Below are 17,829 nucleotides of genomic sequence, written 5' to 3' on the forward strand. Positions count from 1 at the left end.
TTGATAAAGCAGATAAAACAACAGCGGCACACTCAAATGGACACACTCACTGCAGTCTTCTGTTTTCTTGCATGACCTCCTGCAGCAAGAGGACCCCTCTGTCAGAGGGCCAGTTTCAACCTTCCCTAGCAGCTCACTGCTGCCATCTACAGGTGGGAAGAGTCTTTAATGAATTAATTTATATAACAATCAATTCAGCTGCACAGTTTCACAAAAAAAAAAAAAATTTAAACATACAGCATGCAGAACCGGGTACAGAAGATCTTCTGGCCGATTCTTCCACTGAGGAAAGATGTTGTCGAAGCAGCATGTTCTCCCTGCGCAGCAAACAGCAGTAAATAGTGGCATTACTCGTGATTTGTGTATTCAGATACCATCCTTCACCCCAAAATCTGCCGATATTATACTTTGCCTTTTTTTTTTCAAGAGTGAATAACAAAATAAAATAAATCACATAAGCAGGTTCAGCTAAGCTCATAATGACCGATCCCAGGAACCAAACCTGAGCAGTCGCCAACACAACGCAGGGCCAATTTAGACTCACCAGTCAACCTATCCTGCACGCTTTTGGATTGTGGGAGGAAACTGGAGCCCCTGGCAAAAACCCCCACGCACATGGGGAGAGTGTGCAAACTCCACACAGAGAGGACCCAGGACCAAACCCAGAACCTTCTTGTTGTGAGGCAGAAGCACTAACCACCATGCTGCCCACGATCATTACATCGCATGTACAGTAATAATGCTGAGAGTTGCTTCTCCTTAATTACACTGCAGAGATGTAAACTGTGCCTTATTGGCCCTTAAGCTCATAATCTCTCGATTTTCCTTTGAGAAGAGGCTTGGTCAGGCACCTGACAACTTGTTGCAACAGTCTCCTACAGTATGTATTCCATACCTATTATATCAGCCATTAATGCCACATACGAGTATAATTCTGCATACACTGTTATGGTCCATATAAATAACTAGATAATTTTCAATAATTAAAAATAAGAACCATATAGTATATAGTGTTGGCATGGTGGCCTCCCATTTCCAGATATACAGGCCACTCGAACCCCAGCCATGTTCTGTGTGTGTGTGTGCCTCTGTGCCTGTCTGTATAGACATTGCATGTCATGAATACATCACATTAGAGATGGATTTATACCAAAATTTTGACTTTGATACTGATACCAGCTTTGGGATCTTGCTATTAAAACTAAATCAATAATGTAAAATATTCCCATTTAAAAGTTATGTTGCCTTGAAATAAACAGGTTGATTTATCAATTGTGGTGGCATGGTGGTGCAGTGGTTAGCACTCTTGCCTCACACCTCTGGGACCCGGGTTCGAGTCTCCGCCTGAGTCACATGTGTGTGGAGTTTGCATGTTTTACCCATGGTGTCGTGGGGTTTCCTCCGGGTACTCTGGTTTCCCCGCATGGTCCAAAAACATGCTGAGGCTAATTGGAGTTGCTAAATTGCCCGTAGGAATGCATGTGAGAGTGAGTGTGCCCTGCAATGGGCTGGCCCCCCATCCCGGGTTGTTACCTGCCTCGTGCCCATTGCTTCCGGGATAGGCTCCGGATCCCCCGCGACCCAGTAGGATAAGTTTGGGAAATGGATGGATGGATGGATATACAGACAAATTAAGTAGGTTTTTACATATATAATGACAGCATACAGTTTTTAAAAGATAGCAAAATTCTTCTTGTGTACATCCATCCATCACTTTTGTTATTCACAATGTTCAGAGATCGCATTGTGAGGGCAACTTATGCTCCTCCCTCCACTCAAAGTCAGCTATTTTTGAAATAAGAGACAGAACATTTGAATTCACAGCTTGTCTTTTTGCTCCTTTCTCCACCTTGAAGCCCCTTTCTGGGTTAATTTGGTGATTTACATATCTTTTCAAGCATGTAAATGCACTGTCACAAAAATGGCACTTAAATGCTGCAAACTTGACATCTCAAAATGTTGAAAGAACAGTTGCTCATTACAATGAACTTACTTTGACATTGAGACATTGACATTCATGATCATGAAATAAAAAGCTTGCTGTCAGAGGTAGGGGAAGAAGATGTGTAATTGTATTTCAGACAGCTGTACAATTTTAAAATAGTGTCTATAGCAATGTTTACATATTCTTTAGTGTCAGGTTCGCCGCGGACGCTGGGGAGCGGGTGATCGCTTAGGCGGGCAGAGGGAGCACCTGCTCGGGAGCGGCGGGCAGAGGGAGCGCCTGCTCGGGAGCGGCGGGCAGAGGGAGCGCCTGCTCGGGAGCCGCGGGCAGAGGGAGCGCCTGCTCCGGCTGCGCTGGAGCCGCGGGCACAGGAGGCGGCGGCTCGAGCTTCGTAGCAGGGGCCGGGGCTCTCCGGATCTGGATCAGCCTCCTGAGGCCCTCTACTAATCTCTCCAGATTCTCCTGCAGAGAGGCGGGAGGGGATGCAGCGAAGTCACGTTGTAGCTGCGCAGCGAGCTGGTCCTCCTCTGGGAGCCTTGTATGGCCGGCTCGTCCATCACCCTCCAATAAAGTCCCTGGAGGGTGAAGTATCGATTCGCGAGGGCCGCGTGCGTAACTGGAACCACCAGCGGAGGCGCAGCGGTTGCAGCTGGCAGAGGAGAAGGGAGTGCCTCGGGCTGGGCAGCTGCAGGCGGCGGGACCTCCAGGTCCCGCACAGGAGAGACGGGCGTGGCCCCTTTAAGGGTGCGGGGCACCCGCGGGATAGCGTCCCGCACCACTCTGGCCCCTCTATTAGCCAGCCGCTCGGGCCGGAAGTAATACCGCTCGAGGGGCGGCTGCAGCTCCTCGGTGACCGGCTCCCGTTCATGGAGCAGGAGGAGTTCCTCCTCCTACTTGCTCCCAAGCCTGGCGAGAGAGGAAGCTCCCAGGCTGATCGTCGGCTCATCGGGTCTCCTTCTCCTCTGCTTTCTCTTCTTGTGGTCCGTCATTCTGTCAGGATCGCCGGTTAACGGGTGCGGCGAACAGGTAGACAGACGGGCAGGAAACAGGCAAGGCAGGCAGGCAGGATACGGGGAAAAACGGGGATTTATTTCGGTAACGGGGACTTGGAAACATCTGACGCAGACTAACATCAGTGACAGACCAGGAACCAATGCAAGACACGGACTGAAATACACAAGGCTGGGCAAACATAATCAGACACAGCTGGGTACGATCAGGAAAGCACACGTGGATAATCAGGGGGCGTGGCACACATGAGGATCGTACGAGCTGGGCGTGACAATTTAGTAAGTCTTGTCAGTTCTCCTTATGAGATATTCAGCTCGTGCGTTTTTGAAAAGCTTGATATTATATTAATGTTTGGATGAAGAAATAATTCACTGTAAAAATAAATGTTTTCAATCCAATATCAGATTGTGGCTTCAGAGTTTAAGGAAAACCTGGACAAAGCTGTTGAAAGATGTGAGAACCTCCTGATACTAGCTGGATGTCTGCAAAGCATCACTGTCAGCAATAAAAACGAACTGGTGCAAGACATCATTAATTGGTTTGTCCTTCAGCACAAGGACACACTTTGAAAGGTGTGTTCCTCATTATGTATTATCCATGTTCAAAGTTTTTAGGCCATTCAAAATTAGTGTTTTTTTTTCCCTATTTTATAGGTTCCAGGATGGTCTTTGTTGCCGTGGACTACTGGATGCTATCCAGAGCCATCCAGGCGTATTCAGAACAGTATTTACAAAGATCAACGAAAAGCTTGAGAGTATTGAACAGCTGTTTACAGAACAAAGGTCTGAGCGAGGGAGCGACACATACGAAAATGAAGCCATCTGCCATTGGAGAGACTATCTCTTGGATGCTAAGAGTAAGTATTCCTCAACCACAATTAGAACCAAACTTAGAAGGATGTGGAATTCTAAAGAATGATAATTCTTCAGAAAATCAGCACTCTATCCATCCATCCATCCATTTTCCAAACCGCTTATCCTACTGGATCACGGGGGGCCCGGAGCCTATCCCGGAAACAATGGGCACGAGGCAGGGAACAACCCAGGATGGGGGGCCAGCCCATCGCAGGGCACACTCACACACCATTCACTCACACATGCACACCTATGGGTAATTTAGCAACTCCAATTAGCCTCAGCATGTTTTTGGACTGTGGGGGGAAACCCCACGACGACATGGGGAGAACATGCAAACTCCACATACATGTGACCCAGGCGGGGACTCGAACCCGGGTCCTATGGAATATTATTTAGTACTATATAACGTAGAATACAAGTATTATGATTTTATTAAAAAGTATGCCAAATATCTATTATGTATTCATTACAATATAAACATTATAATGTAATCAACACAATGTAATCAACTGAGTATGTATTTGCACCTTTTGTTAGTCTGAGATTCTGTTAGCTACTTTATGTTAGTCCTGAATCTATGAATATTCACTTTTATTAGCGTATATTTTATCACTATGTTAAAGGACAAATATATTATCAACCTTTTAGTTAGACAATGTGTAAAAGGCTGAAACTGCCTAGGTTTACTACTGAAGGAAGGGATTCGCCTGAGTTCACGGCTGAGTATTTTTAAAAAACCAAGTGGAGCTGCTCACGCCACCATTATGTTCAGCCGAGAGACCAAACGGTAAAAGAAATAATGGACAAACTTATCACCTAGGGGTGTGGATTTAAGGGAAAAAACAATTATTGTGAATGGCTGAAGGAATGATGATGCTTAAGTGACGAGATATTGTTAAATGATAAGAACTTATAAAAATTTGTGTAAAACAGTACTGGACACACTTTTACGTGTCTAGCCTTGGTCGTAACTTCATTGTTGCAATAAAGACTGAATTCTGGATACTGCACAAGCGGACTTCTGATTTGGCGGAGAAGGAGAAATAACCACTACAGTCCCAGAGGTGTGAGGCGACAGTGCTAACCACTGCACCACCATGCCGCCCCCTATCAGCACTCTAACCACATATATTTAAGTACCATTCAGCCTTATTTACTTTATACATGAAGCCTGGCAAAAGCAGCCAGCCTTTACGGACACTGGAGGACATCCTTATTTTTGCCACCTGAAGTGACAGCATTCCAGCTCTTGGCTGTAACCCTGCACCTACACTTGATTTTCTTCATCATTCTTCAAGGTTCCCTCAAGCCAGCACTTGTTCAAACATCTTAAAAATATCATGCCATGCCTCATATGAAGATTTCAAATGCGACATGGACTTTGGAATTAAGAATTCGCCTGGTTTTGGAATGGCTTGTTTACGCGTAGTTGATGTTGCATTGTATGAAATTTTTACAGTTTAAAACCCAGCAGTATTCTTCACTAACACTACTGGTTCACAGATTCAAGAAAGTTTTTAATAACTGAGGCTTTGTTATTGGTGCCAGCTTTTAGATACATGATTTTTCTGCTGTATCCACCAATTCTGTCACGCCCGGCTCGTCCGCTCCTCGTGTGTGCCACGCCCCCTCATTATCCACGTGTGCTTCCCTGATCTTGCCCAGCTGTGTCGCCCAGTCCCGTCTATTTCAGTCCATGTCTTGTCCGTCATGGATGTTAGTCGATGTCAGATGTTTCCTGGTCCCTGTACCGTGAATAAATGCCCGTTTTTCCCCATATTCCGTCTGCTTGCCTGCTTCCTGCCCGTCTGCCTGCCCGTGCGATCACCCCCTTCACCGGCGATCACAACAAATTCCTCCTTGGATTATAATCCTCCACCTATTAAAAAATAAAGAAATCATTTAATATATATATATTTTATATTAATTTTGTAACTATATTAAGATGATCTGGTCAAATTGAAGCAGCAGTTTGATTTTCAGTAATAGAAATGTTCATAATATTTATGTAAATTGTTTATTACTAACTTGATTAACTTGTGATTGCCATCAATGTGCCAGAGTGCCCATGGCGATGGTACACTATAGCCTCCTCACTTGATGGTGTTAATTGTCAGGCCCCTTAAGAAAACACCAATGGGATTGACAGCCCTCATAACTTCCCTTAGCCTCTTTTTCTGCACCCTAAATTTTGAAAGACATAAAAAAGATGAATTGGTAATTCAAATTACTACAGACAGTAGTGAATGTACAGTATGTGCTGCAGTTACCTGCATACGTTCTGAGGCAAGCAAATATATATATATATATTTATAAAAAACTAAATTTGTTGTTTGATTATAGACAAATATGGTTGATGCTTAAGATTTATCTAAAACTTACCTCACTCCCATACTGCAAAGAAACCCTGACACTTTATTGTAGCCTGAATCTGGAAACTCTGTGATCACATTTGTCACCAGGTTATGCAGGTCTTCCTCAGATATTGATAAGTGCTATGGATTGAAAGTCCATGTTCTTCCATTCTTCTGTGGACAGTTCTTGTACTAATACCCAACATTTCTTCTATCTGTGGAACTGTGAAGTAATGGTCCAGGAAAAACTCCAGCTGATCTTTGGTGACATTAATTTTAGGTTGACCTCTAGTACCTGTATGACTTGGTGTTACAACAAAACCTGTGCAGACATTTTTGGGTTCACACTTCAAGAGTAGCTTTGCTCTTGACAAGTTTTCTAAAACTAAATCAGTTTCACGTTTCAGAAAACATCTGATTAGAGTAGTTTCTATCTGTTCTATTCTATAGTAAATAAAATCACTGTCGTCAAGGATTGGATTCTCAAGGTAGTGGACTGTGTTTTTAAGGACATCTGCAATACTGTCCAAATAATCTTGAGGAAGCCCTTGGAATCTGTAACAATATAGAACATATTATTAATTAACACCAGTATACCCCCACACTGCTTAATTACTGAATTTACGTCTCCAATCACCAAATGCTGCCAAATTATGGGAAATAGATTTTCCTGCTATTATTGGGAAACTATTCATTGATATAGCTTATACCAGCATTCCAGATTAACGGTGTGAAATGAACTTAAGAATGCAAATCCTTTTCCCAGGAACAAAAAGTAGACTAGGCCAATGGGTGAAGAAAACAAAGACAAATATAAACCTAATGTCAGTGTATTGTCATTGAGGTTTTGTACTCAGGCACCTCGCTGTAGACAAAAACAGAGACAGAAGTAAACACTGAGGCTCAGAGAAATAATCCTTATTCTTAGATGGACATCAACAGAGTTTGCCTTTCAGCGGGTACAGATTTATTCATACTTTATCCAGCGATGTAAAATATCTGAGCTGTGTCTTCAGGTGCACATTCATCCAGCTTCTAGCCACTTATGCTTGTCAGGGTTTTGAGGTGCTGGAGTCCATCCCAAGAGGCACAGCACTGGAGGACAGGATGCAGGTCCACTTCTAGGCTATTAAAGGTACCACGCAGCCTGTGTACATGCCATTGGACTGCCAGAGGAAACCCACGCCACGGTCAGCAGAGGTGGAATTTTAACCCTTTTAACTTGACTGGTGAGGCAACAGTGTTACTGTTGCCTAGTTTATATACAGACGAAGATAGAGATGCTTTATTGTCATTGTAAGTACAATGAGATTTAGTTTGGAACACGCCAGCAGATGCACAGTAAACTTACATTTAAATAGAATCCGAGGCATAAAACAGAATCAGAAAATAAATGATGTACAGACACTGTCTCACATACACACACACAATACGGTGCTGGTAAGTTGGTGGGTGAGCAATTCACAGAAGTAGAGCTTATCAAGTGTTTTAAATGCACATAAATATGGATATTGCACATGTGGGGTATTGCATCAGAATGTTTGAGATCAGTGCTGTGAGTTCAGAAGTGTGATGTATGTGAGGTAAAAACTGTTCCTCAGCCAGTTTGTGTCTGCGTACAGGGTTCTGCAGCATCTACCAGATGGCAGAGGTGTAACAAGTTTGTGTCCAAGGTGGGTTGGGTCGAAATTGTATTGATTTTCTCAACTTTGTGGTATTTATGAGAGCATCGAACAGGATAGTGAAACCCAGCTCTGTAGTTACCGTGATACCACCCTAGGGGGCACTGTTGCACTGTTACCACTGTTACTGTATACAGAAAATTAAACTGCACTTGGAAGGAATGTTTTTATGGTTTTATATACTGCCACATGTCATTGCTAGCGGATGGGACAAAGACCTGCCGAGGTCACCCTTGACAAATATAGTGGCCTTCTGTTTTACAGGTAGATGGAGGCTTTCTGTTTAATAAATTGGGGGCAGTTCTTTGTTTTAGAGGCATGCAGGTAAAGGTTCTGTTTTAGAGGTAGATGGAGGCTCTCTGATTTATAGGAAGGCGGAGGCTGTTTTATAAATGGATGGAGGCTCTCTGATTTATAGGAAGGCGGAGGCTCTGTTTTATAAATGGATGGAGGCTCCCCGTTTTAGACGCAGGTTGAGGCTCTGTCTCAGAACCTGACTCTCTTTTACCTGACAGTCACGCTGGCTTCCATCTCACCAGGAAGCAGAGTGACAGAGTGACACCCACTATATAAGTGACCCACAATCGGAGGCCGATGCCAGGGTGACACAGCCAAAAAGGGATGTGTCAGTAGAGGCAGAAATCAAATTAAAAATGAGCAAATTGTGTGCCGTGCGACACAGTGCTGCCGGCAAGCTTATGTTTCCGGTTTCATAGGAATTTTCATTTCTATTTATAAGCTTCATAATTATTTTGTGGTAGTCTAATACATACATAGACAGGTGCAGTAAAAGATGGTCTTAGAAACTCGATTAAGTGACAAACTTCTGATATTTGTTGATAAAAAAGTTTGTGAGAGAAAGCATTTTTTGTGCTTCCGGATCAAGGCGTCACTTAACTGTAATAAATCAACAAATATTTTAACCAGTAAGGTATAATTTAAAGCCGTATACGTAAATGTTAGTGAACACCTTAGTAAATAACTGTTAATTAGGTAATACTTGCTGTTATATGTGTACAGTAGCTTTGTAGCTTGTGTAGCTGTACTTAGCTGTCCCAGTAAGATTACACAGTAAGACATGAATGTTCATGCGATGTTCCAGTGAAGTAAAAGGGCATCTTAATTTACATAGCAAATTATTTTATACAAAATAACAGCTTTTTCTGAGTTAGCAAGGGCAGCCCGTCCCTGAGCAGTATGGGGTTAAGGGTGAAGTCATTTTGCCAGCAGTGAGAGTTGAACCAGCAACCTTCTGATCACAGGCATAGCATCTTGACCCACTGAGGTGCACAGCAGCACACCCCTCGACGGTCACCTTTCACACCAAGAGTTTGTGCTGTGACTTCATATCACTAGAGGAAAATTGTCCCTCTGTTCTCCTCACTCTGAGATCTGAGATGTACGGTAATCACATAAAGCTCACTGCCGCTGTCCTCCTGACCCAACATTAATCAGCACACATAAGAAATTAGAAAAAAATGAGGATTTGCCTTTAAAAGGCTTGTGATGAGATACTATTTGACGGACAGATAATTGACAATAATGACTTTCAATGTCTTTTTTATTGATTTTGAAGACAAAAAAAATCTAGAATTTAATGTATTATCTCTTGCTCTATTTTCACACTATACTCTCTCATATTGGCACATTAGTGATACACACACACAAACACTGTTTCCCGTTCCTTTTGAAGGTTACTTGATGTCTTCCTACGATTCATGAGAACCTGTCGGATAAGTTGACGGTGTCACGATCTGGCGCGGGGAGAGCGGCGATCGTGCGGAAGGGCGTGAAAGGAGCAGGCAGGCAAGCGGGATACGGGGAAAACGGGGGTTTAATAAAGTAACGGGGAGCAGGAGACATGTAACGCCAACTAACATCAATGACAGACCACGGGTTAGTACAAAACAGGAACTTAAATACATGGAACAAGGCAGCAGGAAACAAGACACGACTGGGCACGATCAGGAAATCACACGTGGGTAATTAGGGGGCGTGGCACACACGAGGAGCGGACGAGCCGGGCATGACAGAACCCCCCCCCAAAGGCGCGCTACACCGGGCGCGCCAAGGAAGGGGGCGACGGACGGGACGAGGCAGAACAGGACCTGAAAAACAAGAACAGAATTAACGCACGACGGGGAACAGGACCGAAGCACAAAACAAGGCAAGAGACAGAACATAGGACAGGAGCTGACAAAGGGCTGGGAAAGCGGAGAGACAAATCAGAAAGGGAGAAACAGAGGGAACAGGCGGAACAAAAGGAGCGGGAGTGACGGGAGGGAACGACGGGAAACCAGGAACAGAGCGGGGCAGAACAAAGGGACCAGGAACAGAGGACGGCGGGACAAAGGCAGGAGGAGGAACAAAGACAGGCGGGACAGAGACAGGAAAGAAGGGAGAGAAGGAGGGGGAAGTAAGGGGAGCCCGAGGGAGCCCCAGCGGGCGACGGGAGGCAGCCGGAGGGGCCGCAGGCGGCCGGGAGGCCGGAGCCGGAGGGGACCTTGGAGGGGCCGAGGAGACAGGGCGAGGGACCCGCGGAGGGGCCAGGGAGAGAGCAGGAGGGAGCACCAGGGAAGGGGACGAGGGAGCTGGAAGGGGCCAGGGTGAAGGTAAGGCGAGGGGGGGAGCCGCCGCAGGCGGCGACGTCCTCCGACGAGCCGCAGGTAGGGGCCCCGCAGGCGACCGAGGAGCCGCCGTCGGGGAGCCCGCAGGCGACCGACCAGGCACCGGAGGGGGGAGCGAGGCAGGGCGACGAGGCACCGGAGAGGGACCCGCAGGCGACAGCCGACCCGGAGGGCCAGGACCCGCAGGCGCCAACCGAGCCCCAGCGCAGGCGAGGCAGGGCGAGCCAGGGGGCAGGGCGGGCGGGACCCCAGCCCTGCGTCTGTGTCCCCTTCCCCTGCGGGACACAGACAGGCCGACCCTAGGTCGGGGTCGACGCTGCCGGGGCGAGGGACCAGGGGTCACAGGAGCGGGAGTAGGAACGGGGCCAGGAAGTAAAGTCATTCGGGGCGCCTCGGGAGCTGCTGCAGGCGGAGGGGGCACCTCGGGAGCTGCTGCAGGCGGAGGGGACGCCGGGACAGGAACAGGAGCGCGGTCAGGAACAGGAGCGCGGTCAGGAACAGGAGCGCGGTCAGGAACAGGAGCGCGGTCAGGAACAGGAGCTGGCTGCAGTGGGGGCGCCTGCCCGGGAGATGCAGGTTGCTGCAGTGGGGGCGCCTGCCCGGGAGCTGCAGGTTGCTGCAGTGGGGGCGCCTGCCCGGGAGCTGCAGGTTGCTGCAGTGGGGGCGCCTGCCCGGGAGCTGCAGCAGGCGGCTGCAGAGGGGGCGCCTGCCCGGGAGCTGCAGCAGGCAGCTGCAGAGGGGGCGCCTGCCCGGGAGCTGCAGCAGGCGGTTGCAGAGGGGGCGCCTCTGCAGGAACTGGAGCGCGGTCAGGAACTGGAGCGCGGTCAGGAACTGGAGCGCGGTCAGGACTTGGAGCGCGGTCAGGAACAGGAGGTGGCTGCAGTGGGGGCGCCGGCCCGGGAGCTGCAGGTGGCTGCAGTGGGGGCGCCGGCCCGGGAGCTGCAGGTGGCTGCAGTGGGGGCGCCGGCCCGGGAGCTGCAGCAGGCGGCTGCAGAGGGGGCGCCGGCCCGGGAGCTGCAGCAGGCAGCGAAGGCGGCTGCGCAGGCGGCGGCGGCAGCGAAGGCGGCTGCACGGGAGCGGGGTCCGCCGGCAATGGCGGCTGCACGGGAGCGGGGTCCGCCGGCAATGGCGGCTGCACGGGAGCGGGGTCCGCGGGCGGCGGCAGCTGCACGGGAGCGGGGTCCACGGGCGGCGGCAGCCGTTCCGACGGCGTAGCCAGGACCGGTGCTCTCCGGACAGGAAAGGCTGCCTGGGGAGACAGCTTAGCAGAGCTAGGGACCCTCCGGCCGATTGGGGAGACTTCCCGATCCTCCTCCGGGAGGGCCGCCGGGATGAGGGCACATGCCCTCAAGGCGATCGTCGGGGCGATCGCCGGTTCCTTCCGTTTCCTCCTCCGGCTCTTGGTAGCGGCGGGAGGTGGAGCTACGTCCGCTAATGCGGATGGCGGAAGGACGGGTCCCCGCTCGCTGGTAGCGACTGAGCGCTTGGTCCGGAGCCGAGCTATCCGCAGGAGACCCTCGCGCAGCTCCTCGGCCAAGCGGGCGTCTAGATCGAGGGCTAGCTCCCCGAGGGTCTTCTCACACCGGAGGATGAGGCTCCATGCAGGTAGATCTTCCGAGATACCGGGTTGGGATCTCCAGAAAACCACCTGGTCTCCGAGGCGGAAGTACTCCTCCTCGGAGATGTAGTCAGCCTTGTTGGGGTCTGTCATTCTGTCACGATCTGGCGCGGGGAGAGCGGCGATCGTGCGGAAGGGCGTGAAAGGAGCAGGCAGGCAAGCGGGATACGGGGAAAACGGGGGTTTAATAAAGTAACGGGGAGCAGGAGACATGTAACGCCAACTAACATCAATGACAGACCACGGGTTAGTACAAAACAGGAACTTAAATACATGGAACAAGGCAGCAGGAAACAAGACACGACTGGGCACGATCAGGAAATCACACGTGGGTAATTAGGGGGCGTGGCACACACGAGGAGCGGACGAGCCGGGCATGACAGACGGTCATCTCTGCCATTAGAATGTCGCTTCCACCCTTTACCTGGCTGGTTTCTGGTCGTTCCCAGTGTCTCCTCAAATTGTTCCTGGGTACTGCTGTCTCAGAAATTTTGAACCTGGAAGCAACCTACTGCTCAGCGTAGCCAAATCACACAGATGTTACAGCACGTTCTTCGCCACTGCAACAGAAAGGAAAGTCCACTCACCTCTCTTGTGGCCCTTCTTGCCTTCAGAGTCAGTATTGAGTGATATGTCTGCTGTCTGAGGTTGGCCTTTTTGGGTTGCTGAGTAGTAAATACTTTGGAGGGCAGGGGGTGGTTTTTGTGTGTGGGGGTGGGGGGGCATACACATGATTCTGCAGTTTGAGTATGGTTCCCATCACAACGCCAACACTGTAATAAAGCTTACTGCCGTTACACTGCATTGATGTGATTGAGGAGCAGGGGGCCAGTGGGCATGGGGGAATTTATTTTTATCTGGCATTATTTGAAAATGAACCGCTGGCTTTAACTCAAAGCCCAGGGTTCCCTCGGAAAGTTCACAGAAAGCACAGTGTCTTTGTTGAGAGTTCAAGTCTAAGACTGGGTCTGTTTTAAGGACTAGTAACTCAGGTGGCTCAACTGCATTTTATTTATCTATGTCTTAAAATATCACGTTTATATGTCTCTATTTATATTCTATTTATCATTCCATTTGCTCTATAACCAACGAGAATGATATTTCACCTCAGTGGATCATACAGCTGAAGAACAGAATAAAAATACTTTGCTGGGTGTTTGTTTTATCAATGACTGTAGTGACTGAAATCCCACTGTGGAGAGAAATGCAATCCTGAGGCCCCGCCCCCGATCATGTGACCCAGTAAAATCAGTTAAATGTGACTGAAATGTCAGTCACTGAAAACCTGTAAACTTTGACAGGTAATAGCACTGCTGCATTCGTGTGGCAACATTTGAAAAACCCATGAAAGCCACGTTTCGCTTTGACCTCACAGTAAGGCAGCTGGGGTCTCCATAATTACAACGTGAATGAAAAGTGACACCTCGACAGTGAATATTACACCTGTGCCATTCCGCAGGCTTCAGGCATCGTTCGCCTGAGAATAACAATGGCAGGTTTATGTGTCGTGTCAGAAGGGTGAAGGTTATAATGAAATGGAATGTTAAATCCCTATGCTCTACTGTTTAACCTTCAGGCAGAAAGTGTGCAGCATCTATAAAATGTCTGAAATATGCGTTTGTGTAACGACCAAACAACAACAACAACAAAAGATCAGTTTATTGATAGCAAAAGTTTTTGCATATAATTAGCTTACATATAAATCCCATGGGGGCAGCATGCTGGTGCAGTGGTTAGCGCTGTTGCCTCACACCTCTGGGACCCAGGTTCGAATCTCCACCTGGGTCACATGTGTGCGGAGTTTGCATGTTCTCCCCATGTCGTCGTGGGGTTTCCTCCGGGTTCTCCGGTTTCCCCCCACAGTCCAAAAACATGCTGAGGCTGATTGGAGTTACTAAATTGCCTGTAGCTGTGCATGTGAGAGTGAATGGTGTGTGAGTGTGCCCTGAGATGGGCTGGTCCCCCCATCCTGGGTTGTTCCCTGCCTCGTGCCCATTGCTTCTGGGATAGGCTCCGGACCCCCCACGACCCAATGGGATAAGCGGTTTGGAAAATGGATGGATGGATAAAACCCATACTTATGGAATGATTAAAAGATGAGGTTCTGTATGTTTTCATTAGACTAATGCTGTTTGACTTTCCACACTTGGCAGCAGCCTTTGCAGGGAATATGCACACACTATCCTGGGCAAAGTGGAGACATCCTCACCATCATCACCATCACCATCAAAGGCTGTGTTTGAAATGTCCACTCGTCCACTATATAGTTAGTCATTTTGAAATGCTGCTCAAATTCTCAACTATATATTTCACCCACTTTACAGTGCACTGCAAAACAGTGTGAGGCACACCAAAATGCAGTGTATAGAAACTGTACCCTACGTCTGTCGACTTAGACCATCATGCATTGTGGCCTGTCACGTGAGTGTTGAAACCATATTTGAGAAACTTTTCACGGTCTGAATTATAACCATTAACCATTGTTAAGTAGCTTGCACATTAAATACTTGCATGTGTGCTTACATAGTGGTAGGGCTACCACTGCCTTACAAACTCATTTTATTGTATTTGATTGCTTTACATGGGCAAAGCTAACACACAATAAATATAGTGTTGAACATTAATATAAAATACCATAGTTACAGCTGCAGTCCCCATCGTGCTTGTGTAGGTGGATACAGTGCAGTCAAGTACATTAATAACAGAGTTACATGTACAAATTTGCATTATAAAGTTTTATTTTATTTTTACTTAAGCGTTGTGAATGAATGTCAATTACAATGAGGACTTGTCCAAAAATAGCAACGTTGGTGCCCATGTTCTGGTGTGTTTTGTATTACAATTAGTACAACTAGTACTATCACAAAATATTAGGGCTGTCAAATGATTAAAATTTTTAATCAAATTAATCAAAGCCTAAAAATTAATTAATTGTGATTAATCGCAACTCTAAATATATCATGTGTGTAAAAATCGGGACAGATAGTGGTTTTTAACACACTTGTTTGTTTTATTTATTATTAATTGTGAGTACAAGCAGTACAGGGCTTCAAATAATTGTGAGGGATTGTTACTGAATGTTTTCCACCCGTCTGAATCTAGCCTACACTAGGCACATTGTTTTATCCATATACATTTTCAAGTTCACAGAACATAGGCCTACTTCAACAGGCAAACAGAAAAAAACTCCAATCATCCTTTTGGGTAAGGTAGATTAGTGCAAAAAAATATGAACAACGGTGTTTTATTGTTTAAATCACATTCAACCATAGAACAAGCTCTAAACACACGGTCCTCTGGTCTACTCATCCTTCAGCCAGTTGCTGAGACAAACCAACTTGTCCACGTTCTCTGAGTGCAGAGCAGACCTCTTCTTGTTCACAATGTGCCCTGCTACAGAGAACAGCCTCTCACAGGGCACTGTGGAGGCAGGAGTGGCCAGGTATCTGCGAGCAAGGCGGGCCAGCTGGCTGTGGGCTCCTGCATGAGCTGCCCACCACTGTAAGGGACAGTCCTCTAAGGCAGTGCAGGGCTCTGCTCTGTAGCGCTGTATGGCTCTGTCCTGCTGTACCTCCTCCTCTGACTCAGAGTCAGAGTCCATCTGCAGCAGGCTCAGCCTCTTCTTGGCTGGACCTTCTTCTGCAGTGTGTGATCCTCTAGGAGAGTCTTCATGTAGCATGCCTGCCAGTGTGGTCCACACTGCTTCTCTGTCAGTCTTGGGCACACTGCGCAGGTCTTTAAAACGTGGGTCCAGTGCAGTTGCAATCTGGAGCCATGCATAGTTGGTATGTGCCTGGCGGGAAGCGAGGTCTTCCTTAAACTTCTCTTTAAACCTCACCACATATGCAGGGTCCTCATCAGTTACTTCCATGACACGCCGCAGGTGGCAGAAGGCAGGTAGAACTACAGAGCAGGAGACGTAGGCCTCTCCTCCTAGCAGTTCAGTCACATATCTGCAGTGGAATACACACACACACACACACACACACACACACACACAGATAAGACAGCAAATTTAAAAAGCTTATTTTAATACTAGGTAATATTAATAAAATATTTGATTTCATTTATTTTTTAAATAAGACGTTTTCATAATAACAAAACTGATTTAAGATGCATGTTTGATACATTTAATCTAAGCCTACAATAATGGTCACAATGACAGGCTCACCTGCAGGGCTCTAGAAGTGTCTCCAGTCTCTGGAGTTTGTCCCACTCTGGAGGCGTCAGGAGGACAAGTTTATGCTTCTGTTTATCCAGAGTCGCGGTTACTGCAGTTTGGTTGCGGATCAAGCGCTTCACCATCTCCAGCGTGGAGTTCCAGCGCGTAGGCACGTCCTGGGCCAGCGGCTCCTGCTTGCGCCCCAGTGACACCTGCTCTGCGTTCAGCTCTGCTGTGTTTGCTGGACTGTGCTTGAAATGGCCAACAATTTTGCGGCATTTGGCCAGTGCAGTGACAAAGCTGTCTGTGAGGCTCACTGTGATGCATCTCTGTAGAATGTGCGCGGTACACGGCATGTGATTGAATGGCATGATGCGAGCCGCGGCGATCATATAGCGCGCACTGTCCGTGCCTACTGTTGTCACCTTCTCCTCAATGCTCCAATTGCGAGCAACAGTCTGGAACTGCTCTGCACAAGCCTCCGCAAAGTGACGCTCTTCCGTTTTCATTATAGTCAGCGCAAAGGATGTCAGACCCCAGGCTTCAGTGATTAAATGCGCAGTAACTCCCAGGTAATTGTCATTACTCACTGTTGTCCAGTGGTCTCCTGTCAGAGCCACGCATTCCGTGTGAACTAAAGCCTCTTCTTTTTTCTTTTTCTCTGTTTCATACAGTTCGTGGATTCGAATAGTTATTGTGCTTCTCGCTGGGGGCTTGTAGGACGCGTCCTGAGATGCAACCTTTAAAACATCCGCGAAACCCTTGTCCTCCACAATGCTTAGCGGTCTACAGTCCTTTGCTATCCATTTAGCTATATTGTCGGTCAGTTTGTCCAAAGAAGACTTACTGAGTGGCCTGCGTTCACTCAGAGTGGTCTGACGCAGGCCGGGTGAAGCTGCTGCCCCGACAAACGCATGTTTGGCATTAAGGTGGTATTTTAAGCTCGAATATGAACGGTGAAATTGAAACTCTTTACTGCAGTGAGTGCAAATTACAACGTGTTTGTTTATTGTCCCGTCTGTGTTCTTCTTGTATTTAAATTCCCCATCCAGAAGGCCATCCTGTTCCTGCTTCTCCATTTTCAGTGGCGCGGTAAACAAAACAATTGGAATTATGGGAGCGACTCATCTGCGCTTATAGTTAAATATTCTAACGTAATTAATTCCAAAATTTAATTATCGCAATTAACGCGTTAATTTCGACAGCCCTACAAAATATATAACAAATCAACAAGTACATTTTTCAGCGTTGTAGTTTCACACTATATATTGGGATATTCTGGCATTTGTTTCTGTGACAGAGATAGCAATTAAAAATTTCTGGTGCATAATTATGTAGCAAAATTACAAAATAACATCCTCCTAGTGTACGAAGTACATCCACCGTTATCTGCCTTTATCCTCTAGCGAATGTTCTATGTAGCGAAAACTATAGAGTGAGTGAATGAGCAAACAAGCGGACGTTTTGAACACAGCCGAAGTCCAATTTGAGTATTTTCTGGAAAGAGGCTCTTGTAGTTCTTCTTGTTCTTTAAAGTGGATCATTAATTAAAATCATTTAGAAATTGTGTCTG

The 17,829-nt window shown here is 47.3% G+C and overlaps 1 protein-coding gene and 1 long non-coding RNA gene across 2 annotated transcripts; both read right to left on the reverse strand.

Annotated features, from left to right (window-relative positions):
• Positions 1 to 5,644: 5,644 nt before the first annotated feature.
• On the reverse strand, positions 5,645 to 6,308 carry LOC125726847 (uncharacterized). Its single transcript, XR_007388449.1, has 3 exons — positions 6,196 to 6,308; positions 5,842 to 5,997; positions 5,645 to 5,692 (listed from the first exon to the last, which is right to left on the reverse strand). It is a non-coding gene; the product is annotated as an uncharacterized LOC125726847 (long non-coding RNA).
• A 9,070-nt stretch (positions 6,309 to 15,378) lies between these two features.
• LOC125726842 (zinc finger BED domain-containing protein 4-like) lies at positions 15,379 to 17,458 on the reverse strand. Its single transcript, XM_049003308.1, has 2 exons — positions 16,266 to 17,458; positions 15,379 to 16,047 (listed from the first exon to the last, which is right to left on the reverse strand). Exons 1-2 carry the CDS (start codon positions 17,333 to 17,335, stop codon positions 15,396 to 15,398), a joined length of 1,722 nt encoding a protein of 573 aa, XP_048859265.1. The 5' UTR covers positions 17,336 to 17,458; the 3' UTR covers positions 15,379 to 15,395.
• Positions 17,459 to 17,829: the final 371 nt, after the last annotated feature.

The sequence above is a fragment of the Brienomyrus brachyistius genome, unplaced genomic scaffold (genome assembly GCF_023856365.1).
Source record: "Brienomyrus brachyistius isolate T26 unplaced genomic scaffold, BBRACH_0.4 scaffold78, whole genome shotgun sequence".
Lineage (NCBI taxonomy): Eukaryota > Metazoa > Chordata > Actinopteri > Osteoglossiformes > Mormyridae > Brienomyrus > Brienomyrus brachyistius.